At 39.2% G+C, this 14,608-nt stretch overlaps 1 protein-coding gene across 1 annotated transcript in view; it reads right to left on the reverse strand.

Moving 5' to 3' along the window:
- LOC107737143 (urokinase plasminogen activator surface receptor-like) overlaps nucleotides 1-3,090 on the reverse strand; it is a 13,805-nt gene extending 10,715 nt beyond the window's left edge. The window contains exon 1 of the mRNA XM_016548577.1: nucleotides 3,041-3,090. Coding sequence (XP_016404063.1) covers nucleotides 3,041-3,089 — 49 coding nt within the window. The 5' untranslated portion in view covers nucleotide 3,090. The remainder of the gene's footprint in view (nucleotides 1-3,040) is intronic.
- Between the last annotated feature and the right edge of the window lie 11,518 nt (nucleotides 3,091-14,608).

The raw sequence follows: 14,608 nt of genomic DNA on the forward strand, positions 1-14,608 counted from the left end.
AAACATAAAATCATGTCTGCATTTGTGATCGGAGAAATGACAAACAACAAGCGCTACTCTACACTGCTCAAAACTATTGTTTGAATCATCAGTGGCAAATCCTTTATATGAAAACGTACTTACAGACTGTGAGTCAGAACTGCTGGCATTGTAGTCTACTCTTCCAGGATCAGGAAACGGTCCTCCATAAAATGCGCTGGACACATCTGAATATTTGGGTTGAACTGTTCTGGAACGTTGGAACAGTGTTGTAAATACCACTGATTTGTAGTCGTGTCCTCTTTTGGAAGACCAAACAAAGTAGTTTCGCTTTCACAACGAAACACACACAGCGGCCTAGAGTGAGCGGAGGCCGGAGGCCTAGAGTGAGCCGTGGCCTAGGGTGAGCCGTGGCCTAGAGTGAGCGGAGGCTGGCTTGAGTGAGCAGAGGCGGTCGGGCTTGAGAACGGCGCGGCCGGTGGATTCGACGAATGAGCGTCCGGCGGGCTTGCAGCAACCCCATGTGACGACCCCGGGCTGGACTCCGCTTCGTCCACGGTGAAAGCCGATTCGACAATCGACAGCGCGAAGTTGATGTATTTCCTCAGCGACCAGCACGGATCAGCTCCAGTTAGAACGAGCCGTTTTAGGTAGGTGTGGTTGACTCTTAACTTTTATAAAGAATATCTCTTTGGATTTGAGACTTTAGTCTTTGCAACTTTACAGATCTTCTTTATGCACCAAGAGCTTGTAACACTCCAAAGAGAAAGGAAAAATTGAAATCGCATCATATGACCCCTTTAATGACAAGCAGGCGCTGAGGGATATCTCGCTGTGGTTTTTGTTGCAATATAATAATAGGTTTCAAAAGGAGGTTTTTGCCCTGATGCCATAGAAGAACCGTTTTTGGAACAGTGAAGCTGAATGTGATGGTCAGGCATGTGCAGAGAGGGTTCTTTGGGTGCTCAAGCCCCTGCCCTTTTTTCAAAATTAACCAAAAGTGCCCCTCTCTGAACAATTATCAACTATAATATTGTGGTCAATAAAACAAAATGCATTTGAATTATAATTATTATGACAATGTGTACAAAACAGTAACAAATTGCTGAAAACTTGGATAACACCTGTTTATTTTTACTTGCATCTGTCTGTCTTTCATTGCTATAGATTGTGTGTAAGCAAGCTTGAGGTCTTCTTAATAAATCGTTTGAAATTTTTTTTATTTGCAGAATGCTGAACACAATTACGATGTATTGTTGATTCCATTTATAGAGACGTAGGCCTATATGTGGTGCTCACTGCAGAGCCAAATTGGTGGAGCTTGACCTAGTTATGGGGTGTGGTTGGACCTTCAAGCTCCACCCATTACATTGAGAGAGACGGGCTGGATGTCAAGCTCCGCCCACTGGCTCTGCAGGGGCACAGCCGCTGAATTGCACCTATACAGATGAGCCAAGTCTGCTAGTTTCACACAAAAAGATATTGAGGAAAAATCAAAGACACAATTATTTGTGAATTATTGATGAACATAATGCAGTACTTAATATATTTCAGACTTCTCTGAAGCATGACAAGCTTTAGTAAATATAAACCCAGAAGAAAAGTAATGTAATATTGTTTCATAACATTTAAAATCAAACAAATCACATAAGGACACTAGAGATAGTACAGAAAAAGTACAAGCCATATATTCAGTACAGTGTGTCTCAGTGTAGAATGTGAAGAGCTGCTGGATTCAGTGCAGCAGGATGAAGGAGAGCAGAGAACAGCACAGGAACAGGAATCTCTGAGTGACGCTCCCAGCACGGTTACACAGGTTCCCTGAACAACATGAGATGACCTCCGTACTGCTAACCATTGAATCACAAATTTCTTTAGTGATACAGCCTTTTACAACCCTTGGCTGGCTTCGGGAGTTCCCTGATGAAAAGACAGAAAACAAAGGTTAATTCAGTCTAAGCTAGCAAATGGTATCATGATCTGTATCAAATGTTTAAAATGATGATAGTGAGACAAAAATAATGACTTGAAACTTCTTTTTCCTTCAGATTCTTAGGTGTTACTGTAATGCAGCCGTCTTCACTGCCTGAACAGCTCATTATGTTTGAGCAGCTCTTCTCATCACAATAGTAACATTTCTTTCCATTAGAGACCATAGCTCTGGGATCTACAGGAGCAAAAAAAGTATTCTTTTATTTTATTTTCTGTACAAAATATAATCTAATAAATCTAATGAAATAGCTCTATTCAATCATGACTGCCAAGCTGCACCCTGCCTTTAATTAAATGTCCTTTGGAAGTAAAATAAGTGTTGACTTACAACACTTAAGATATTAATTTGCATATGGTCAGTAAAGTGCAATACCTGGAGCATATTGGGCGTTACACCGGTCTGTGTCACAGCACTCTATGACATTCCTTAGAAAACCAACATTTTGGGAACCACTATGACAGTTATCAGAACAGCCTTTACCCCTTGACATAGCAGTAATGCCCCCTAAAACATGAATGATACAGGAAAGGCCACATTGCACATTATTTTGACGGACAGTTTATTTATAAATATGTCAAAGAAGCAGCGAGAGTTAAAAACATACAAACAAGCAAAACTCACAGCTACAAATCAAAAAATGAAAATACTTTTATTTTCTTTTTTTTTCATTTCAAACATTTTTTAACAAGCTGAGAGAAAAACTAAATAACAGAAATCAAGAATATATCAATTCTGTCTGTTCTATGAGAAGTTAAATTTCCACTGTTGCAGCTCCAGTAAATTATAATAGCATCTTCATCAGTCAGTTATAACAGTAAATTTCAAAACATCATAATGGACTTACCAACTTGTTTTACTACTGTGTAACTCATGCACTTGGAAAAATCTGTGGGGCATGTGTTTACCTCTTGATCTGAACAAGAAACATCCATAGAGCCACTACCTCTGCTGCACTCATAACAGCTGAGAGAGTGTCCTTTAGTAATAAACAAGAGAGACAGTGAAAGAGAAACATTGATTATCTTTTTTTTTTTTTAAATCAATCAATCTAGCTATTTGTCTTTGTACCTGCAGTGAAAAGAACGAACAGAAGAAAAACTGAGATCTGTAGATCCATCTTTGATCAGGAGGTGAGTGAAATAACTTGCCTGTTGCAGTGCCCATTTTATAGCTTATTAGAAGGGGAGGGACTTTATGAGAAAAATTTAAAAATGAAACGTTTAATGTAAATAACCTTGAAATGAATAGGTCTACCTAATCCAGTTTGTTAACAATAATGACAAGACATTAAAATAGCAAAATTGATCATACTAAATAACCTCTGTAATATCAGAATCAGATTTTAAAAGGGCCTGATTGCTGAACACAGAACTTATGGAACAGAACTTTCTTTATAATGGCCAAAAGCATTATTATGCATTTTTTCCTGCAACATGATGCAATATATATTTATTTACACCCCAGTTTGACAAATTAAGCTTTATCAATGTATTTTACAACTTAATACAGGCTGACCAAAAGAAAGTAAAAAAAATGTAATGATAATTATTTTATTTTTTTGTTGTGAACAGGTAAGTTATGTATAAGAAGAAAGTCACAGGAGTGAAGCCTCAGATGTCAGTTCGATATAGCATCTATTGGAAAACCTTAAAAGACTGAAAGATGCAATAGCAGCAAAGGGAAGATCAGCTCCCTATTAACACTTGTGGTTCTGAATTTATTTACACAGTAAGCGTTCAACTGGAGCATATGAGTGGTCAGGTGTTCACATGCTTTTGGCCATAATGTGTTATCTTGAACTGACACATAAATGGCAGTATTATAATTATTTTGTAGTAGCTTCAGAGAGGACAAAGACATGCATTAAAGAATTTACCAAAATAGCAAAATCCTCTTGATCACCTTCATCAAAAGTTAAAATCCTAAACAAGTTATTTGTCTGAACATATGTATGATAATTTCAGGCATTCTCATTAGCTGCACAAGCCTGAAACATGTTAGATCAAGTGACGTCAGTTAACCTTTAGTCATTGCATGCGATGGTCAATTGAGTTTATCGCATAGTGAAATAGGTGTTGTGGTTTTTGTTGCATAGTGTTCCATAGTGATTTTTTGAGGGGGAAAAAAAATAATCACAAAGCCGTTAATAAACTGAACGCCTTTATCCCTGTATGATAGTCAGTCTATATTTTATAGAACAATTTTTAAACTTGTATTGTTACAATTTATCATCTAAGAGAGCTCAGAATTACAGAAGAGAAGCATCAGTGTGTGCTGTGTGTCACAGTGCAAATGTGGTCTGAATGTGGTGTGTGTGTGTGTGTGTGTGTGTGTGTGTGTGTGTGGTGCATGTAAGTGGAATGTGTGAAATGAGTGTCTGTGGTTGTGTGGGTATCAATAAAGAGGAAAAACAAACATGGTAACCAGAATGCTTCTTGTAAGTCTCTTTATGGTTTAGTTTTATATTGTCATATTGTTACAATACTGTTTAAAAGGAAGCATATATACATTGATGCACATTCTAAGAAGAAGATTACATAGTGGTAGTAGACATCTGAAAATAAACTTTATTTTATTTAATTTTTTTGTCCTGTGTATTTTAACTTATGCTCTATTTTTCATTTGTTGCTTACATGGAACAGCATTTACCATACAACACACATAAAATACTATAATTCTGAATATATATTTATTAACATGAACATTTTTATTACTTATTTATTTTATTATTTATTTATTATGCATTATATATATAGCCTATTATATATACAGTGGTGTGAAAAAGTTTTTGCCCCTTCCTGTTTTTTCTGGTTGCTATGCTTTTCTAGGGTGTTCTGAGTTGCTAGGCATTGCTATAATTCCAATAATTACAGTAATGACTAATTCACTTCAGAGAACTGTGTGTGTGTGCGCGCGCGCCTAATTATCCATTTTTGGTGACAAATTTGTACCCAGAAGTGAGCTAAACCTGGCAAAACCCTCATTTGGGGACGTCCTCATTTTAGTATGGTATAAAAATGGGCGACTGGGCTAGTTTTGGGGTTGTGGCTAGAAGGGATACAGCTATGGCCGGAAAATAACAACAATAAAATATAGCTGCAAGTGTGACAGACTGGAAAAATAAAAGTACTGAGTAATAATGGGAACCCTAAAATACTTTTTTCCCCTCTTTTTCTTCAGATTATTTTTTAAGAGACTCTTTAAAAATGTGTTCTAATGTTACATGAGTTTAAGTGTCTTCTGTAAGATGCCTGTAGGTGGCGCATTACACAAGAGTGATGAGGATTTTACGTTCTGGCCAAAGGGAAAAGCCATTAAAGAAAGTGCCAGAACGCTGCAGATTCTAATCTGTGTCTATCTCATCATTTCCTACAGTTACTTGCTCTCATTCTTCCCTGTTTGAGACCGGTAACATTTTGGGGGCTCGTTCCGGGATCAGGATCTTGGTATCAGTGTGGCGACTGATGACGGCGGAGACCAGTGTGACCCTCTGGATTGAGCTACAAGGAATGCTGTGAGTTTCGTCCACCTTGTGAGTGCAAGTCTTCAGGGTTCCAGGCGAGATGGCGTCTTCAGCTCCTCTTCGTGTTTTGCTATGGGATATCCAAAGACAGCTTCATCTGCTCAGTGAAGAACAGTTGTATAGACTCGCTTTGTCACTAGAAGATGAAAGAGACACAGAGGTTCCAGGAGTGACTGGTACCAATGAACCTGAGCTCTTTGAATTCATCGTGGACTACATGAAAAGCGATCAGCTGAAAAAGCTAGAAGATGAAGGTATGTCTTGTTTGCTTACCATCAGAGACAAGATTGATGAACTTAAATCCAGCGAGGGAAGTAAATCATTGGACATGGACACTGCAAACAACGACAAAGATGTTAGTGGTGGGTCATCAGTAACAGAACAAGTTTCTGGGTTGGTTAGACTGACTGATTCCTGATGTTGCTGCATTATTGCCCCGCAGAGAATTCAAAATGCATGGTGGTTTAATTTCAGATTTTGGTTCAGACATGAGTTACAGCAGTGTATGCAAACAAATTGATGAGGGTTTGAAAGAAAAATTCTCTGAATCTGAAATCATACGCACAGTGTTAAGAATGATCAAACCAGGTAACTTTAAAGACATGTTGACCAACAAAGATGATCTCACCGTTGCAGAACTGAAACGGTTTTTGAAGTCACATATGAGAGAACGAAGTAGCACTGAACTGTTTCAGGAGCTCAGCACTGCTAAGCAGCAAGATAAAGAAACTCCACAGCAGTTTATTTATAGGCTATTGGGGTTAAAACAAAAAGTTCTGTCTGCCTCACAACATGGTGGTTCAGAGTTTAACTATGACAAAAGACTGGTGCAGGGTGTTTTCCTCCATACACTGTATCAGGGGCTTAACGAGAAAAATTGTAATATCAGACTGGACATTAAGCCTTACATCTCTGACTTAACAGTGACGGATGACTTTATCTTAGAGCAGGTCACTAAATCAGCGAATGAAGAAACAGAGAGACAGAAGCGTCTAAGCACTGTACATAAACACAAGCTCTTGACTGTTAACTCTACCCAGTCACAAGAGGATACTGAGACAGGCTATGAGACGTTTCAAAGGAGAGTCGAGGGAGAAGTTAGAGCAAATCGTACTGCTTTAATTGAACTGACAGCTCAGGTCTCTGCTCTCACTAAAAATCTTGAAAAGATGCTGAGTCCTACTGCTACAGTTCAAAGCCAAAATGCGGTGTCATTAACAAATGTTAAAGTTCCTGACAAACCTGAAAGCAAGCGCAGATGTGAGGACTGCATCCAGCTAGGAAATCAGGACTGCTGCCTTTGCTTCCGCTGCGGTCAGGCAGGACACAGAGCAGTTGGCTGCCTAAAGAAGGGACCAAAGGTGGGAAACGGAAAACGGTCACTGGTGCGGGACAACCAGTGACCACTTTGAACGGTCCGCCCCATGTTAAGGTAAACTGTGTCCCCACTCACAATACAGCAAATTCAAGTTGGACAAAACATAAGTCATCAAAACAACGAGCAGCTCAACTGATTGGCAGAAAATGTATGCTGTCATGTTGGTTAAATGGTGTTCTTACTGAAATGCTGTAGGACACGGGGGCTCAAGTAAGCATGGTAGGAAAGACATGGGTAGAAAAGTTCCTTCCAAATGTGGCCATTAAGCCTATAGAAGACTTATTTTCTGACACCCAGCTTCACATTACTGCTGCCAATGGCTCTGTCATTCCATTTGTTGGATGGATTGAAGTACTCCTTGAACTCAAAAGTAATGGACATGAAGACCTTGCCATTCATGTTCCAATGCTGGTAAGCAACTGCTGTAATGACAATCCACTTCTTGGTTTTAATGTCATTGAAGAATTGATCAGAGTAAACAGTGACCAGCCAAACAGCACTGAAAATCTGACTATTCAGCTGAGTGAATCTATGAATGTAAGACAGAGTATAGCTAACAAAATTGTCAATGTTGTCGTTCAATGGATAGATTTTGAGGAAATGTCGGACAGTTGTGTGGTAAAAGTAGGGAAGAAAGGACTCACGATTAAAAGAGGGGAACTTTGCGAAGTCAAGTGCAGAATTAGAGGTTGGCCTGAGGGAGGAGTCATGCCATTTGAACCACTCCCGGAATGTCCAGTCCAAGATGGCCTTGAACTGTTTCCTACTGTGGTGGATGTGCCAAAAGGTGCCTCTAAAGTCGTGAAGATTCCTGTTCTGAATTCCACTCAACATGACATTTACCTCCCCGCAAGGACAGCGTTGGGCACCATCACTTTGGTGTCTGAAGTTCTACCCCTCACTCCTGGTAGTGCCAGAAATGAAAACAACCAGAAGGAAAGTGTGGTTCATGTAAATCAGTTGAGCCAGGTGGATAATGCAAGTCAGTTACCCGTTGACAAAACAGTTAAGTGGCACCCACCTGTCGGTTTAGAACACCTTTCAGAACAAGAGCAGGAGATAGTTAGACAAATGCTATACAACGAATCCGATGTCTTCGCTCACGATGATGGAGATATAGGATGTATCCCAAATCTGAAATTGAAAATAAATCTGAAAGACAACACTCCAGTTCAGAAATGCTACAATTCAATTCCAAAACCCCTATTCAAGGAAGTTAAAGAGCATGTCCAAAACCTCCTTGACTATGGCTGGATAAAGAAATCCTCTTCAGCGTATTCATCACCAGTTGTCTGTGTCTGGAAGAAGGACAGTAGCTTACAGCTATGCGTCGACTTTCGAGAGTTGAACCGGAAGACTATTCCAGATAGACATCCACTACCGAGGATACAAGATTTGCTGGACAGCCTTGGAGGATTTACATGGTTCTCCATCCTCGACCAAGGTAGTGCTTATCATCAAGGATTTGTGGATGAGGAGTCAAGACACATGACTGCTTTTAGCACCCCCTGGGGGCTCTGTGAGTGGAAGCGTATCCCTTTTGGGTTGACAAATGCTCCAGCAGCCTTCCAGAGGTGCATGGAGGGTGTTCTAGAAGGTATCAGAGACAAATGTTGTTCTCCATACCTGGATGATGTGCTTTGCTACTCAAAAACCTTTCATGAGCATGTCGATGACCTTAGGCAAGTGCTTTGCAGAATGCGAGAGTATGGCATCAAACTCCGACCAAAGAAATGTGAACTTTTCAAAAGCAGATCAGATACCTTGGTAGGATGGTGTCAGGAGAAGGCATTGAGATTGACCCAAAGGACATTGAGGCTGTACTGCAACTGAAAAAGAAAGAACCAAAAACAGTGGGGGAAGTTAGAACTCTATTAGGGTTTCTAAGTTACTATAGATCCTTCAGCCAGGATTTCTCAAGGCTAGCAAAGCAGCTGTATGAGCTCCTGCAGAACCCCAAGGAAGAGACTGTTCTGAAAGTAGCAAAGACCAGCCAAGGTAAACAGAAGACGAGGAAGGGGACCAAAGCACAATTGCCATCAAGAACCCCTATTCAGTGGACATCTAAACATCGAGCTGTTCTGTCAAAATTAATTGAGATGCTTACCAGTCCTCCAATCCTGGCATACCCTGATTTTGACTTGCCTTTCATATTGCACACCGATGCATCAAATGAGGGCTTAGGTGCTGTACTTTACCAGCGACAAGCAGGTAAACTTCGTCTTATTGGGTTTGGCTCAAGAACATTGACTTCCGCAGAGCGCAATTACCATTTACATTCTGGTAAACTTGAGTTTCTAGCTCTCAAGTGGGCGATCTGTGACAAATTCAGAGATTATTTGTACTATGCTCCAACCCCTTACCACCCACAGGGTAATCCAGTCGAAAGACTAAACCGTACCTTGTTGCAGATGCTTCGCACTCTGGAGGAAGAGAAAAAGACTGACTGGAAAGAACACCTTCCACATCTGGTTCATGTGTATAATTGTACCAGACACGAAGCCACTGGATACGCACCGTTCTTTCTGCTGTATGGAAGACCTCCCAGGTTGCCAATTGACCTGATGTTTAACCTAAAACCAGAAAAAGAGACGCAAAATCATGTGATGTTTGCACAGAAATGGGCAACCAGAATGCAAGAAGCTTATAAAATTGCATCTGAAAATAGCCAAAAATCATCTGCGAAAGGAAAGAAGCACTATGACAGGAAGGTGAAAGGAGTACCTCTCCAGCCAGGTGATCGGGTCCTAGTACGAAATCTATCTGAGAGAGGGGGTCCAGGGAAGCTTCGGCCATACTGGGAAAAAACAGTGCACAGAGTAGTGGAGAGAATCAAAGAGGGGCCTGTGTATCGGATTCAGCCTGAAACGGGTAAAAAGATGATTCGAATATTACACAGAAACCTTTTACTACCAGTGAACGACTTACCCATTGAAGACCACACTCCAAATGTACCAGTAAAGAAAAGACATGTGAATAATAGTAAAGAAACAGAGCCGAGTGTGGATCAGGAGGAGGACAACTCAGATGAGGAAAAATGGTACTATCCCTACTTACCAGTGACTACAGGGAATCAAGACAATGTTGAACTACCACAAAAGTCCCAGACTGAAAAGAGATCTCCGTTAAGGCCAATTGCAAGAGAGTTCTATCCTTCTGCAACACCATTGTTGGAACCAATTATGATACAGGAATTCAGAACAGAAGGTGAGGAGCAGGTTCTGGAAGAGGAGGATGTTGTCGGGCTGTGTCCAGAAGAATTGCTGCTGTCAAGCCAAGAATCACCTGTAAAGCAAAATGAACAATGTGAGAGTGTTGATGAAGAGGAACAAGAAACTGTAAGAAGATCAAACAGACAAGCAAAGCCAAAAGAAATACTGACTTATGACATTCTAGGTCAACCGACTTACAGACAAAGTCATTTAAATGCAGTCCAAACTTACATGATTCCGAGAACTCCAATGACTTACCAGGTAGTTAATGCAGTTCCTTGGTGGCAACCAATGCCTATCTGGACTTGTTAGATGACTGACCAAGAAAGGATATACTGACCTAGTATTGATGCCAGGAGTCATCAAAATAAAATAGGGGAGAGTGTGACAGACTGGAAAAATAAAAGTACTGAGTAATAATGGGAACCCTAAAATACTTTTTTCCCCTCTTTTTCTTCAGATTATTTTTTAAGAGACTCTTTAAAAATGTGTTCTAATGTTACATGAGTTTAAGTGTCTTCTGTAAAATGCCTGTAGGTGGCGCATTACGTTTTACGTTCTGGCCAAAGGGCAAAGCCATTAAAGAAAGTGCCAGAACGCTGCAGATTCTAATCTGTGTCTATCTCATCATTTCCTACAGGCATGTGAAATGGGTTTTATAGACCAATATCTATCAATATTGAAACTTAAGAGGTTCATAAAGGTTCAGAGATTATGTTTGTACGGTAAAAGTCATTGTCGAGTTTTAAAAAGATTAGTTTATTTGCGATTCAGTCAATGCAGTTCTAGTGGAGTAAACAGCGTTTACAATTCATGATACTGTTAAAAAGGTGAAGTGCAAGTAAGAGATATGAAACAATCTTGCTATATTCCTTGTGTAATCTTGATAGATTTTCCAGATGGAGCTGGACAATGTGCAATATTGAGTGGAGTCACTTCATTTCGATTATGTGGAAAAGTTGAAACATAAAATGGTGGTTTTCTCTAAAATGTACACTCGTAAGGGTTAAAAACATCATGTATACCTGCATCAATTAAGACTGTTGATTGTCACTAATTGTTTATTCCATCAAATTGATTGTGTTGTAGCACTGTAGTGATTCTGATTTCTCTTTGTATAGAATTTCACTATATCTAAAATAGAAAAAAGTGAAACATTAAAGACAAATGAAAGTGAATGAACACATAAAGTGATGGTAAGAGACAGGACACGTGTTTAGTTGTATCCAGATGTTTATTGTTGCTTAAAATGTACAACCAAAGAGAAATGTTCAAATGTATTACATTTACAGACTTAAGGGACATAAATTTAAATGCTGTGAATTTAATTGTCCAGAAAGCATGACCGCTAAGGAACATTGTTAAAAGTTATGATTTCAAAAGTGTTATACTTGCTTGTTATTTGCAAGAAGAGAAAAAAGTAAGAAAAAGGCAAAGCCATTAAAGAAAGTGCCAGAACGCTGCAGATTCTAATCTGTGTCTATCTCATCATTTCCTACAGTTACTTGCTCTCATCCTTCCCTGTTTGAGACCGGTAACACAAGCAGCAATTCCGGGGCCAAGCCCGAGAAGGGCTGTAGCGCAGAGCAGAGCGGGAAGAAGAAAAACGGCAGAAATGGAACGTACATAAGATAGGTTCAGATAGGTTAAGAAGTACAGAAATTCAAAATCGAAAAGAAGTTCAGATGAGAATGACCAAAAACACATTTCTGATTCAATACGAACGCACGGAAAATCCAACATCTGGAACAGAAGCATCATTAGCCACCCTGGATTCGAACCGATGACCTTTGGGGTTCAGGGCCTGTGGCTTAGCAGAGTGCACCACTCAGTTGACACACTCTCAACAGGCTGCAGAAGAGAGATTAAGGTGTGAGAATGATCTCACAAAAAAAAGTTCTTAAGCATTCTAAGCAGCGTAACATGCAAAGTTAAGTAAACGTAACGCAGCTTATGGTTTTCTTGATTGATTCATGATTTTCTGACTAACTGTTTAAAAGTTATAAGCCAAAATGTGCATTTTTAGTATCTCACGACCCATAGGTGGCGCTGTTCCCAAATTTGGCATGGACCTTCAGATCTTGTTGTTGATGAAGTATACCAAGTTTGGTTTTGATTGATCAAAGTTTGGCCGAGATACAGCCTCTGAACCAATTTGGGTCGACCTTGTTAACTTCACAACATCATAACTTTTTTTTCACTAGTAGATAAAAAATTCTGTTCAGTCATTTCTGTGCAGCTCAGTCCAAAGATCATATGAGCAAATTTTGGGAAGAATTGAACAAAATTTCTGGGAGGAGTAGCGAAAAAACAGTTTTTCATTCAATTCAATATGGCCGACAGACACCCTTTTGGAAAATGACAAATGAGACATCGTCAGAATCGGCATAACCCATGGAACCAAATGACATAAAAATAACAAAATTTGGACAACATTTTGCAAGAAGAGTTATATCTCTGGAACAGTAGGTGGCGCTGTCTTCAGACTTCTGCGGTACCTTCGGGACATGCTGTTGATGATCCCTACCGGTTTTTGTACAGATATGTCAAATGGTTCAAAAGATATTGCAATGTATGTCAAACTTCAAAATGGCGGACACATGGTTCTGCCAATCCTGGCAAAATTCTGTCAAACTTTGTCCGCAATTGTTAACCACCTCAATCTGTATTATATTTTAGGGTTTAAAAAAAAATTTGGTTAATGTTTTTGATGAAAGATTACGAGGGCACATGAATTAAAAAATAATAATAAAGTGCATGGATAAATTATTTATAATAAACACTACAGTATTCCATTAAAAAATAAGAATTTTCGATTTTGTTCATGGTGACTTTAAGCAGCAAACTTTGCAAAACACAAAATGTATGGCACTGCCAAAACTTTTGGCCACGACTGTACAATGAACTGTCAGCTAACAAAGCAGCCATTCATTTAATGAAACTTAAACAATCCTACTATGACCAGAGAAACCTGGGAAAGTTTTAGCATGGCGAATTAAACAACAACAAACAGAAAGGTCTATTAACTACATTGAAGATCCAAGCGGTAGAACTATAGTAAATCCCGCAGAAATTAATGAGGCCTTCAAGGTATTTTATGAGAAACTGTATACCTCTGAGGGTACTCCCAGACTCGATAAGCAGACACAATTTCTAAATAACCTTAATATTCCCAAAATTTCAGAAAATGAAAGTAAAGCATTAGATGGAGAATTAACAGAAATAGAAATCACAGAAGCAATTAACTGTATGCAAGCTGGAAAAACGGCTGGGCCAGATGGCATACCTATAGATATTTATAAAAAATTTCAGTCTAAATTAATTTGACCCCTTTTGGAGATGTTCCAGGAGGCTTTCAGGAATGGTCTTCTCCCTACATCCATGAGCAGTGCCCTAATAACTTTACTTCCAAAACCGGGAAAACCAAATACAAAATGTGAAAACATGCACCCAATTAGCCTTTTAAATTCAGATAAAAAAATACTTAGCAAAGTTCTTGCAAGAAGATTGGAGGGCTTCCTCCCTCGGGTGGTGGGAGAGGACCAAAATAGATTTATTCAAAGAAGACAGGGCTTTCATAATGTCAGACGAGTGACCAATATTTTACAAAGCCAGAGAGGGGCGAAAGACACGGCTTTACTCTCTCTTGATGCAGAGAAGGCCTTCGACCGCGTCGAATGGCACTACCTATTTGAGGTGCTCACACCCTTTGGCGATACATTTTGTAAATGGGTTAGATTACTTTGTACTGGGCTCACTGCAGAAGATTTTACCAATAATGTGGTCTCTAAATCTTTTAGTATCTCTAGAAGTTGCCCACAAGGGAGTCCTCTTTCACCTTTATTATTTATCCTTGCAATAAAACCATTCGCCATTGCGGTGAGGGCGCATAATGATATTTATGGAATCCGAGAGAGTCATCTGGAACATAAATTAGCATTATTTGCAGACAACATTATTTTGTCTCTGAAAAATTTGAGTAGCTCTGTCCCCGCACTCCTGGATCTCATTGAAACTTCTGGAAAAATATCTGGATATAAAGTTAATCACTCCAAATCATCTATAATGTTACTTAATGAATCAGAGAGGAAAAAATAACCAAGATTATGCTTCTATCTTCGATTCAACAGATAATTTTACATATCTGGGTATAAAAATTGTTAATGAGGTGAATAAGATTGCTCAGATAAATTATGACCCAATTTTGGAAGCTACTACCTCATCAGTAGAACGCTGGACATCTTTACCTATCTCAATGATTGGCAGGATAAATATCCTAAAAATGAATATACTCCCAAAATTTCTCTATTTGTTCCAAAATATTCCACTACCCCCTCCCTCATCTTTGTTTACTAGAATTAAGAAATTGTTTACTAACTTTATTTGACAAAATAAACGTCCCAGGCTACGTCTACCTTTATTATACCTACCATTTGATCGAGGAGGACTTAAATGTCCAAACATTCAGTGGTATTACTGGGCAGCCCAATTGCGTACAATCATGTTTTATTTTTCATCTGAAA

This window comes from Sinocyclocheilus rhinocerous, unplaced genomic scaffold (genome assembly GCF_001515625.1).
Source record: "Sinocyclocheilus rhinocerous isolate Xijiao unplaced genomic scaffold, SAMN03320098_v1.1 scaffold284, whole genome shotgun sequence".
Lineage (NCBI taxonomy): Eukaryota > Metazoa > Chordata > Actinopteri > Cypriniformes > Cyprinidae > Sinocyclocheilus > Sinocyclocheilus rhinocerous.